Source organism: Ascidiella aspersa, chromosome 2, assembly GCF_963924565.1.
Source record: "Ascidiella aspersa chromosome 2, kaAscAspe10.2, whole genome shotgun sequence".
In the NCBI taxonomy this organism is placed as follows: Eukaryota; Metazoa; Chordata; class Ascidiacea; order Phlebobranchia; family Ascidiidae; genus Ascidiella; species Ascidiella aspersa.
In genome coordinates, this window is record NC_139448.1 from 2042626 (window position 1) to 2055998 (window position 13373).

The 13373-nt window shown below is 34.8% G+C and overlaps 1 protein-coding gene across 1 annotated transcript in view; it reads left to right on the forward strand.

The window, feature by feature from the left end:
* LOC146163092 (dedicator of cytokinesis protein 7-like) overlaps positions 1-13373 on the forward strand; it is a 44369-nt gene that overhangs the window by 28531 nt on the left and 2465 nt on the right. The window contains exons 33-45 of the mRNA XM_083382575.1: positions 547-699; positions 1411-1569; positions 2122-2298; positions 2863-2979; positions 3755-3898; positions 4447-4578; positions 5653-5673; positions 7898-8032; positions 9803-9969; positions 11109-11261; positions 11851-12001; positions 12524-12630; positions 13173-13328. Of these exons, the coding sequence (XP_083238701.1) occupies positions 547-699; positions 1411-1569; positions 2122-2298; positions 2863-2979; positions 3755-3898; positions 4447-4578; positions 5653-5673; positions 7898-8032; positions 9803-9969; positions 11109-11261; positions 11851-12001; positions 12524-12630; positions 13173-13328 (1772 nt within the window). The remainder of the gene's footprint in view (positions 1-546; positions 700-1410; positions 1570-2121; positions 2299-2862; positions 2980-3754; positions 3899-4446; positions 4579-5652; positions 5674-7897; positions 8033-9802; positions 9970-11108; positions 11262-11850; positions 12002-12523; positions 12631-13172; positions 13329-13373) is intronic.

Below are 13373 nucleotides of genomic sequence, written 5' to 3' on the forward strand. Positions count from 1 at the left end.
GGCTTAAGTAACTCTTTAGCGACATTGAGTGGTCGTGTTAATACATCTTTATAGACACTCGATGTCGCTAAAGAGCATAAGTTACTAAAATTGTGTTTTGTATTGTTACGTGTTAAGGATATTTAAAAAAAATAAGCATTAAATTAAAGTAATAAAAATTTTCTCGAGAAAAACAATTTTACAATTGATACAACATCTGGCAACAGTATTTTCATTAAATTAGAACAAGTAATTGCTTTGGCAACTTTAAATTAAATGTTTAATGACATTGTTTGGACCCTAATTAAATTTTAAGTGGTTATTAATTTTTATTTTGTTTGTTTATGATTGGCAAGTTTTAATATTTAACCTTTTTAACATCTTTAAAATGTAAATAGGTGAAGTTTGAAATTTAAGCCAATATAAATAGGCAGAAAAAGGAAATATATTAGTTTGGATGGCAACGTTCAGCAAAAAAAGAAACCACATTCAATCGGACCAAACATGGCGTCCGTTCCACTCGCCCTCTTGGTAAGCATCATATGATACTTCTGTGTTCTTATTTAGTTCCCGGAGCTTGTATTTGAGGAGGAGACGGAGCAATGTGCGGATCTTACTCTTCGTTTGTTGGAGAAGTGCAGCAGCAACAGCGCTTGTGTCCGCATGCACGCATCAGCATCACTATACATGCTCATGAGGCACAACTTCTCACTCGGCAGTGTGAGTACCATTTTGTGCTTCAATAAATCATTTCTGAGCCTTGTTTCTAAAAGTACTACTTCTATATTACCCTCCCATTGTAAAATAATAAAGAACAGATTGCGAAGTGAAGCTACAGTTTACATGCTCATGAGGCACAACTTCTCACTCGGCAGTGTGAGTACCATTTTGTGCTTCAATAAATCATTTCTGAGCCTAGTTTCTAAATACTACTTCTATATTACCCTCCCATTGTAAAATAATAAAGAACAGATTGCGAAGTGAAGCTACAGTTTACATGCTCATGAGGCACAACTTCTCACTCTCTCACAAAACTATTTTTGTACATATGCAACTTTTGAAAAGAAAGTAATGTCTAGAGAGCTTGAGTTTTTAATCTATTTTGGCCTGAAATGTTCTCATGAATAAAAATAGCTAAAGTTATAACAGTGAAAATACCGAAGCCATATTATTCGATAAAACCGTCATTTCGTTGTTTATAAACGTTTCAGCAATACCTGATGCCATTATTGGTGTAAAAATTCAAGTAAATATAAAAGCGATAAAACTCAACAAAAAATATCATAACTTACATAAAAAAGTTTTTGGTTTAAAATGTGCATTTATTTTAATTCTGAAATTCTTACAGTGGTTTTACATCTATAGTTTTGACTTATGTTATTTTCTTCCGATCGTGTTTAAAAACTATTAGTTTAACTTACAATGTCGCAGACTTTCGCTCGAGTGAAGATGCAGGTTACCATGTCGATGTCGTCACTAGTGGGCGTGTCGCACACCTTCGACGAGGAGTTTTTACGTCGCTCGCTAAAAACCGTGCTCTCATACGCCGAAATCGACTCGGAACTGGAAAGCACATCGTTTCCTGAACAGGTTTCTACCAAAATGCCGCTATAGCGTTCATTCTTTACCCACCTACTTTTTTCTAGTTTAGTTGATATGACGTCAGTGAAGGATGAATATTTTTCTCCTTTCCTGCTGCAATACATAAATCATTTTATTTTGTCACCTAAATTATTCTCCCCGTATTTACAAAACTTGAAAAGTGAAAATAAAGCAATTGTTTTTTTAAGTCGGAGTAGCATTTTGGAGCTTAAGGCCACTTAAGCGTTCTTCAATATAAAACCGAGGAACCTAGGGAAGTTGCAGTTGTAAAAAAATCGAAAGAACCTTTTTGGTCGCATTTTATTCGAAAAATTACGTAATATATTGCGGTACTTGAAAATTAAGGGTGTTTGATAAAAAGCGGGGCCGCTAACCGACTTAAATGATAGTATCGGTACTCACCCGATACTACGATAATATCGGTACCGGTCTGACCCAGACTAATATAGGAGTTTGAGCTATGTTATGTGCGCTCCAACTTATTGTTTTAATATATACAACAAACTTTTGGGAAATAGTTGAACGCTTTCTCCTGCTCAGGTGCGCGACCTGGTGTTCAACCTGCACATGATCTTGTCGGACACCGTGAAGATGAAAGAGCACAAGGAGGACCCTGAGATGTTGATCGACCTCATGTACAGGATCGCTAAGGGTTACCAGAACTCACCAGACCTTAGGCTCACCTGGCTGCAGAATATGGCAAACCAACATTCAGAGGTAGGTGTTATGGTTTTTTTACATTTTTATTCGGCTAATTTTTCATGTTTTTACATTTGAATGGCTGCAGAATATTGAGGTAGATGTTGCCTTTTTAAATCCTTTTTTACTTTGGTTAATTTCTTTTGTTTTTTTTTCATTTTATTTTGCTGATTTTTAATGTTTTTACAAACTGCTGCAAAACATGGCAGATCAACATTTAGAGGTATATTTAAAGGTAAACAATATAGTATCTGATTTTCTGCAACAGTTTTACTTTACATGAAATTAACAAACTATATTGATAAAAAACATAGAAAGACCATGTTTTTGGTTTATTTTTAAATTGATTCCCATATGGAAAGTCTGTGAAAATCTCTATGTTTTTGCCATTTTTTTTTTAATGTTTTTTTAATTTATTTAACATACGTTATGTGTATATAAAGTGCCATAGTAAAACAAAGTTTTAACTATTTATTATTGTGTTGAACTTGGCATTTATACTGTTTTTTCATAATCTTCAATAAATATTTAATTTATGCAGAGAAAAATTGCTTACTTAAACACTTTGTTTCCCTTATGCAGCGCAAGAACCACGCGGAAGCTGGCATGTGTCTGCTCCACTGCGCCGCCCTAGTGGCAGAGTACCTATCTATGATGGATTACAAACCTTTCCTTCCTGTGGGGTGCGTCACCTTCGAGGTAAAAACGGTGGACTTTAAGGAAAAATAACACATGTATGCAACTTGATGGATGTCAAAGCCAAAAAATCAACTTTATCTTAATTAAGACGTTCGACACGCACTTGTATCGTTACAGTTGAACGTGTTTTTAAGATGATATCGGTCTACTTCACCTTTTTGGCTTGCAATCAATTTCATGCTACATTACAGTGTAGTGCACCTAAACATCCAAATGCTTTAGATCATTTTAAAGTGAATTTTTACGGTAAAACCTGTTGAAACCCCTCATTTTAAAACTCTTTTTATCCAATTGCGTGACACACTTGTCATTAAATAGATTTTTTTGTCTTTGTGATCTTTTCCGGACCAATAGCCCCAATCATTTGGGGTTGATTATAGCAGCTAAAAGCTGGGTTTTTACAAACTTGTGCAATTACAGAACCTTAAAAACACCGCACAGTTCGTTTTTAAGTTTCAGGTTGGAGAGGTTTTACTTTCAATACAAAAATGTTAATGAATAAAGATTTAATTCAAACGTTTAAAACGCAGCAAAAAACTTTTGAAACTGAGTGTAACTGTTTTTACCCTAATGCCATCCCATCACATTTTTGACCAAGTTCAGGTTTATTATTTGCCGTTTATTTAATACCGCGATAAAAATATGTTTACGACAAAATTTTACCTAAAGTCCAAAATATCTTATAAATTCTGTGTTTTACAACGTTTATTCTCAAAAGTTCGCGATTTTTTTAGTCTCTAAAATTTTTGCAAAATGGTGCCATCTCGTCCGACAGAAAATCAGCGGAAATATCCTGGAGGAGAGCGCGGTGTCTGACGATGTTCTGACGTCACGGACTGATGAGGTTTGCTCGGAGAAGTACTTTTCACCCGCAGGCCTAACCGCTATCATGGAACAAGCAGCTGGAACATTCTCACAGGTCGGTAACTGGTGGGGTAAAAACAATGGGGTAAAAACAAGAAGTAGGACGATCCGAAATTATCGGACATCCCTAGAATATCTAAATAAAATAACTGAATCAAAATCAAATACGACTAATCTTGTCAACAGGGAAACAAACTTTAATAGTCCAAGCATATCGTTGTCGTATAGGGTCAATCCTCTGGAAGTTGTTTGTCGATTAAATAATAATCGTTAACCTTCACCTGACCTTGGGACCACGTGTTGCAGAGTTTTTTAGGCCGGCCTTGCTTGCACGATAACCCTGGTTAGGCCGACGGATTTTCTGTATGAACTTTTTTGTCGTGTATTAACACTATTCATTCTTTTTTTGTCAGGGGGGATACACGGAAGTCTGTATTGCTCAGTTGGTAGAGCGACGGACCCGGTATGGCCGAGGGCGTGAGTTCGAACCTCACAACGGTTGCCTTGCCTTGCCTTGCTTGCATCCTGATATAAGGCCGACGGATTTTCTGTATTAACCTTTTCTCGTGTATTAACACTATTCATTCATCTTCTTTTCGTCAGGGAGGTTTGCACGAAGTTGTTGACATGATTTACCAAGTCCTCATCCCGATATACGAGCACGGGAGAGATTACAAGAAGCTTGCTCAGATCCACGGGAAGCTTCAGGACTCTTTCACCAAAATCAGCAGCCAGGTAAGTGATGCGGAATCTATCTCTTCATTAACTCCTTTATATGTGGTTTGTTGGTCTGTGGTGTCAGCTTTATAACGCATTGCCGTGATTTTGGTAGGATAGGCATATTTGTTGTTATTTTTTGGTATGAAAGGCGTTAATTTTACGGCTTTATCCTAAGATGCGATGTATTTTTAGGAGGTTTTTTAGGACTTCTACAATACGAGTTCTGTAAGGCGTGATTTATTTCTGCGCTAGCAACCAGAATATAGCTTTTTTGCCTTCGCTTAAGTGTCCTCTTTTTAGTGCTTTTTTAGGCTGTGGTTAATATCGTGTACCTTTTTATTGTTTTAGGGTATATTATTTTACAAGTATTGCTTGTTTTAATTAAAAGCTTGTTTATACTTAAAAAGATAGCGCAGATCAACTTCTTTATCTCCTATTTAGTAAAATCGTTTTTAGAAATACTTCTTAAAATAGTTTGCTTGGCAATTTTAGTTTAGATTTTGTTTTTTGTTTAAAAGAGCCTTTAATTTAGCAGACTCTTTATGATTCAATGGCTAGAGTCAGACTATTTAATTTTCGTTTTGTTTTTAACATTGTATAATTTACCGCAAGAGAAATACTTAGTTTTCACCGAGAATGGCGAATAGTTTTTACTTTTAGCTTGTAATTTGTGTTAAATGATTGAAACCTGACTTTTGTTTTTCATGAAAACCAATGGATCAATTAATACTTGCATGTCATGCATAAAACTTGTAATTATTTGATCGATTTTTCATGTTTTACATCTAAATTGTTGCCATTTTGCCTATCGAGATCTAACACTAATAAAAATGCCCATTATAACTTATATACCAACAATACGCAATTTTTAATGAATAAATTAAATCAAAATACCAAACATTTTGTTAAAATTTAATATTATTGAAAAAACATCTAAGCTAAACTTTTTGTCCCCAATCTATTTGGTCTTTATTGGCGAATTGGCTTTTATTTAATATAGTTTATGCACTTAACTGTTATTATACGATTCACCAGTTTATTTATTTTGCTCCCTTTTTGTTTTTATTTTCGTTCCGCATCGCTGCGCAGAGCTACTACGGTGGATGGGAGGTACGTTAGTCTCGTCCGTTTTAAAATATGTCATTAAAATATTTTTTGAAGCTGTTCCTGAATATTTTGTGCTTGGTGGCATCTAACCCGTTTTTGAAACAAAATGGTGAAATTCAGGATAGTGAAAAAAAGTATGCACTTTCAAATTACATATTATTGTTTGGTGTTCCATAAATGCTTCGTAAAATATAGAAATATATGCATTGTCAAAAATTTTCTGTTAGCTTTGCTTTTAAAATATTTTAAAGGCTCATTTTTCACGATTTGTTGCGGATATTAATGAAAGCAATTTCCCTTTTACTCTAAAACAAGCCTGGTTTAGCTGCTTTTGCGTGCGACGGCTACCTTCCCCCTGTGATGTTGAAATCCACTTTATTGGTTACCAACCTCTGATACAAAATATCAGGAACAGCATTTTTATGTTTTTACTTCAAGTTTTAACCGTAACCTGCGATTAGTAACGGTTCGTACGTGGTTGTACTAAATACCAAAGGAACCAAACGTAAAACTAACACCCAGTGGTTCCACTACATTATACCTCACTTCAAAATCTTGGAATATTTCACCTTGTTATAACTTTTGCGATCTTTCGAATGGTGTAGTGATGTTTCCGCTCAACCGTGACCTAATTTACTTAGGAAAAGAAATTGCACAATTGTAATTTACGTATCACTTGAGTAAATTATGTAACAGGCAAGCCTATTGTTTTTTAAGACCAAAAACTGCATAATTCTAGTTGACATCGCAAAATATATTTAAAACTATTTTTTTCAGGAGACAAATTATAATCTTAGTCTCTATTAAACACGTTATATAAGATCTGGTCAGGTGAATTATCACTGGTCAACAAATTTTCACTTTTTTTCTTATATTTGATTTATGTCACAGTGCGCAATTTACCTATATTGATAATGCAGCAATACATTTAAAAAATTAAAATGCGAATATTTCATAAACCTGATGTGCTAGAAAAATTGATGGCATTTTCAGAATCAGCGCCGAAAACACATTAGGAATCAATCTATCACATCTCCGTTTAAAATTTGCTGTTGACCAGTGCAATCAGATAATTTGGTCGTAAACCAATTATTATCCCACTACTTGCCATTTGGTCAACATATTCCACAAGGCACATCAGGGTGTGTCACCATTTTGTATTTTCTTTATCGCTTGGTTCCATTCGGTATCCAGCACACCAGTTCGTGGTTCGCGATTAATTTTATTTTCCGTATATTTTGTGCTTCCGTGAACGCTGCGGTGCTCTCATCCGGTGTCGCGCTGCTCGAATATTGATTGGGTGAGTGGAACACGATTCTCGTGAAATAACCAAACTAACATTTAACAAACGGACGCCCGAAGGATCACTCAAAAAAACATAAAATTTAGCGAAAAAAATAAAATATTTAAAGTTATAAATTACACTTTTTATGCCATAAAGTGCCAGAATTATTATTTATCCTAAAAAATAATATTTCATGTGAAAAAAACATTGCTTTTTATTTGTTTTTTATTTTTCCATCGGGCATCCGTCCTTATCCATTTGAAATCGTTACCTTAAGTGCATGTGTAGCTTGTTAAACTATTTGTGTTGGATTTGTAAAAGCATGCTTCACACTTTCCGAGCACATTGTAGAAATACGACCGACCAAATAATTAAGTCAGAAACATTTTGGTGCTTTAATCCAAATAGCTCCTCTGGTAATTATTGTTTGTTATCAAAGGAGCTATTTAAATAATATTAAGCCTGTAAGCATTAGTTAATATTTTGTTGCATGTTTTAGCACTTTTTGTGTTTTGCATTATCATCACACATTTGGGCATAAGTACCCCGGTCAGTTTAACTTCGTATAACATAAGACTTTTAAAATGGCGTATGGGCTTTAATATTCATTCTACGTCTAACTACAACGTCCAGCCGTTCTACTCTAAAATGGTGTTTTTTATTTTATTTTGCTTAGCCGCACCCCGCTATAACAAAACGCAAAAAACAACGGTGAACGGTTGCTTATGGAAGCAACATTGTTTGTTCTATAAAACTAAAATCAAACCCTTTTCATCGGAATTGTAACAAACAAACGCCATAGTGAAACAAACAACTATAAAAAAGTCCCAAATTTTCGCAAATCAGCTAATCAAAAAAAAAAAACGTTTTCATCAAACTGAAAATACCTCTTTACTTTCGCTATTATACCTTTATAACTTTATTTCTCGCCCGATTAATAAGGTTGGAAAGAGGATGTTTGGAACATACTTCCGTGTTGGTTTTTACGGAGGAAAGTTTGGCGACCTCAATGGAGAGGAATTCATCTACAAGGAGCCAGCCATCACGAAATTACCAGAGATATCGTACAGACTAGAGGTGGGCAATGTGTGGAAAACTTAAGAAAGTTGAAAGTGGCATTAAACTAGGTTATCTTGACTAAACTGGGTTACCAAATTGGGAAGTATTAGCATAACACTGTCAGAAATAGAAATTATGTCTGAGATATCTTACAAACTAGAGGTAGGCAATATGTCCGAAAACCATGTTAATAAATAGAAGCATAACCTCAATACTGCGGGGTTGAAAAACAGGGAAAAAAGTAAATAGGGGTTATGCACAAAATGACGCACAGGCTAGAGGTGGGCTATATGTGGAAACCTTAAGAAAGTTAAAAGTGGTATTATCTCGATTAAGCTGGGTTATAAAATTTGGAAGTAATAGCAAAACATTGTCAAAAATAGAAATTATGTCCGAGATATCTTACAAACTAGAGGCAGGCAATATGTGTGGAAAACTTGTAAATAAAAATTAGCACGACCTCCATTCAGCGCAATTCAGCGGGGTTAAAAAACGGGGAAAGAGTAAGTAGGGATTATGCACCAAATGACGCACAGGCTAGAGGTGGTCAATGTGTGGAAAACTTGTAAATAAAAATTAGCACGGCCTCCATTCAGCGCAATTCAGCGGGGTTAAAAAACGGGGAAAGAGTAAGTAGGGATTATGCACCAAATGACGCACAGGCTAGAGGTGGTCAATGTGTGGAAAACTTGTAAATAAAAATTAGCACGGCCTCCATTCAGCGCAATTCAGCGGGGTTAAAAAACGGGGAAAGAGTAAGTAGGGATTATGCACCAAACGACGCACAGGCTAGAGTTAGGTAGTTTGTGGAATAACTGTTGGAATTGCGTCAATATCTAAAAAAAAAATTAAATATTAAAAAATCAACTTGCACGCTCACGTTGGTAAATAAAAATATGTAAGTCCATACTGTCCTGGTAAAAATGTGAAAATTGAATTTAATGCGTTCACATCGTAGTCTTAAATACGTTTACGGTTTTGAGCGAGAAATTTTAACCACAAACCTGTTACAGTTATTCCATAAAGACCGTTATTTTTAAACGGAACTGATTGGACCATCAAGGGGCGTTCCCAAAATACCAGTGTTATATTTTTTTGCATTTATCAAGGAATGAAAGTATTAGACATCAAAATATTTTACTCAACATAACGTCATATTTAACGAAAGTTTTTGAGCATTCCTGTGAAAAACAACACTCGACTTCTTTCCTAAATCCTTACAAACAACCGACTAGTTTCTCCCCAGGCCTTCGTACAATCACACCAGTATTCATATACAAATACAACAAACGAATAAAAAAATAAGGCTAAGTTATTTTAAAAGCAAAAACCTGAAAATAACCGATTCTGTTTCTGCAACCCTTCTATGGCCAATATTTCAGTGACGAGTGGTTTAAAAATCTAGCTTACCGCAGTCACAAAAGCAAAGTTAAAAAAAGCCCTAAGTATTCTGAAAACCTAATAACAACCCACTCTGTTTCTCCCCAGATAAATTTTCGCACATTTAAAAATACGATAAACGTTTTAAAAAAAGTTTTAAAATCTATCGATTCTGTCTTATATCGTTAATCTAAAAAATAAGGCTAAGTTATTTTAAAAGCAAAAAACTTAAAAATAACCGATTCTGTCTTCCCAACCTTTACGGCCAATATTTCAGTGACGATTGGTTCGAAAACCGTGTACCCCAGTCACAAAAGCAAAGTTAAAAACTAAAGCTTTAAGCAAACTTAAAATAAATAAAGCCTGTAAACTAAAAACCTAAAACCAACCCACTCTGTCTCTCCTCAGACCTTCTACGTGCAATGTTTTGGAGCTGAATGCGTCGAAATGCTGAAGGATTCGAGCACAGTGAACCCCAGCACATTGGACCCGGATAAAGCCTACATCCAGATCACATTCGTTGAACCTTACTTCTACGAGTATGAGAACGGAAAAAAGACATCATACTTCGACAGGTTAACACCTCATTGAATAAAGTATTACACAGACTATTAAAGTCAAAAAATTGTCCTGAAACTGTTTGTAATACTAATGTACGTACAAGACTTCGAAAGGTTAATATATGTTGCTACTAGGGATAATGTTAATCAAAAACAGCTTGTCTGGGATTTGTAATTCATACAATTATCAGAAGAGCTGTTTTTGAATAAAGTTAATATCTTGTTGATTAGAGTATTAGGCGGGCTATTGAGCAAAAAAACTGTTTGCAATGCCATTGTTTATTCCCGACAGTCAAAAGTACTTGATAGTTAAAATTGTTCAAACATTCAATTTATTAAATATTTATAATATACCTTCTTAGCCGGAATAATAACGAAAATTCTTTGTTTGGGATTTTCCACAGAAAATAATGTTAAAGAAAGATTCTTGCTTTGAACTAGTTAAATATTTAAACTGTTTATTAAATAAAAAGCATATTACTAATCAAATCATTGAGCTTGGCGCAATGTCGCGTTGGTCGTTTTAGGAATGGCTATCACTTCATTACTTGAGAAAATAAACAATAAATAGTTAAAAAAGTCCGAGCAAACATGCTATGAAACCGAATTCGTTTTTAGCGATATTTATTCCAAATTGTGAGTTAGTTATCTACTGACGAACTCATTGTTACGACTTTATCGTGTTTTCTACGCAAATATTTTGGAATTTTTAAGTTAATAAATTATCTGCCTAAGGTACATTTCTTAACGTTAAATAAAATGTCGCATACATTACTTATTTCCATGGCCTTTATTATTTCAACATTTTATATAATTTTTAATGTGGCCTTAAAACTAAAATATATGAAAGTAGTTTAGACAGTTTAAAACAAAAATAAATATTTGTAAATATGTCAATGCATTTTTCTCTTGTTTGTTTTGTTTTGTTGCCTTTTTCTGCAACATTTCTGCAGAGGTATATAAAAGCACAACATCGACACACATAAAATCTAATATTTTTGCTTTAAACCAGCTTTCTTACTAAATAGCTGAAAACTAATAAAATCTGATCCGGGTATAATTGTTGGCTTTTTATTGCCAATATGATTTTATTTTGACTTTTTGCCTCAAGATATAAAAAAATGCACACGGAACAAAATTTGTCGATTCTCCAGGAACTTCAACATTGACAAGTTCATGTACGCGACTCCCTTCACGAAAGATGGCAAAGCTCACGGTGTGATGCGGGATCAGTATAAAAGGAAAACCTTCCTCCAGGTATCCAACGCCTTCCCCTACATCAAGACAAGGATCAGTGTCATCAAGCGGTCAGTTGCGGACAACGATTTGGTCGCCATTTTGTATTATATATATATATATATATATATATATATATATATATACTTTGTTATACTCTTTTTTTATACTTTTTGTTGGGTTTGAAGTCCTGGTAATGGGGCATGTGTGATATGTTCGCTGGTGTAGCTGTTTAATTAAATACATAACACGCAACAGTTTAATGTTGTTACGATAAAGTGTTGGATGTTCCGTGTGTATTTGTTGCATAAATTTTGGACAACCTGCTTTCAATTATTTTTAAAGCAACTAGACTTTGAGAATATAACTTTACAAGCTGCATCAACAACAAATGGCATTATCGCCTTTTCGCCTTTTAACTGCCTTCCTAGTTGTTTTAACTTTTTAGATTTTTATATGGTATATTATTTTTAGGACCTATTAGTGCGTACTGTTGTATAATACAGAATGTGAACCTTTAGAAGTATTCCCATTAAACTTGTGTATTTACTAGTTTTGACGTTCCACTTAATAAGCGTTTGATAACTTGGCCCACAAAACCGTGGTCGCCTATTCCAACGGTTATAAGTTCGATTCTATCCCCAGCACCTTTTATTTCAGTTGGGAGAAAGTTCTCAGTCCGCTCGAATCGGCTTGCGAAGATGTTAAGAAGAAGACAAGTCAGCTGATCAAAGCAACCAATCAGAACCCGCCAGACATCCGAATGCTGCAGGTCAACTTACAAGGGGCTGTGCTCACTTCTGTTAACCAGGTAACTAGAGCTTTCAGTCAAGCGGTATATATAGTGCATTGGTTCCTAACCTGTTGATATTGACAACTTACATTTGGTAATGTTTACAATGATACATACTGTTCTCTTTGAACGCTGAATAACAAGAGGTAGTATCAGTTTACAGATACATGTTTGGTCGTTTTATTTTTATCGTTTATACCTTTCGATTACAAGTTGTGCGTTAAACAGTTTTTAAAAAGCAGTGAAGCTCACCAAATTAACCATAGGGCTAACGACACTAAAGGTCAAGAACCAGTGGTCTATTTGTTTGCCAGTCTATTTAAGTTTAAACGGGGCTCCAAGACTATCTCTAGATTTATGATATACACAGTGAGAACGTAATGCAAGTTTTGTTCAACAGAAAATACCACAACTAGAAGAAAACATATAGGTTTAAATAAAAGAGTGAAATTACTCATTTGAATAACTTAATTTAATTCATATGAAAACATTGACTGCGCACATTCAAGTCAATCTCACCACAATTCTGTTGTTCCCCAGGGCCCGATGGAGGTTGCCAACACTTTCCTGACCGAGATCCCAGACGAACCGAAGTTGTGGATCCATTACAACGAGCTGAGGCTTTCATTCAAGGAGTTTGATCACGCGTGAGTAATCGTGGCTGACTTTTAAATTCTTGCGTCGTATTTTGCTACGAAAGAAGCACCCTAAAAATACATTGATTGATGAAATAATAATAATATTATTACTATTTTTGTTAATTTTGGGATCTAAGCCTGCTCCAACATTGCTAGTTGTTGATCTCTTCTCCATATCGTAAGATTCAAGCAAAACCACAAAGGTTGTAAAAAAGATCCAAAACAACTTTATTCAACAAAAGCAGAATACTATAGTTACGCAAAAAGCATCGTCAGTTTCAAGAATTAAGAATATTAGCAGAACTGACGATGTTTTTTGCGTAACTATAGTATTCTGCTTTTGTTGAATAAAGTTGTTTTGGATCTTTTTTACAACCTTTGTGGTTTTGCTTGAATCCTAAAAATACAATTTGAATTTTTTCAACATTTTTATTAAAGTTAAAATGTTTTTCCTTAGTTTCCACAAAAAAAAAACTATGATTGATTCTTTGTAACATTTTTATGAGAGGCAAAAACAAATGTTTCTTGACTTCTTCTATCTTCTTTTCCAGATGTTCACTTGCCTTGAAGAAGAACAAAACACTGATCAGCGCTGACCAGAAGGAATACCAGCGTGAGATGGAGAGAAATTACAACAAGATGACAGAGAAGTTGAGGAGCATGGTCAGCGACCGGCAGATTGTAAGGCAGATACTGCAAGCTAGCAAGTAAGTAGATGCTAAAAACACACGAAAATATAATCAAAACAACAA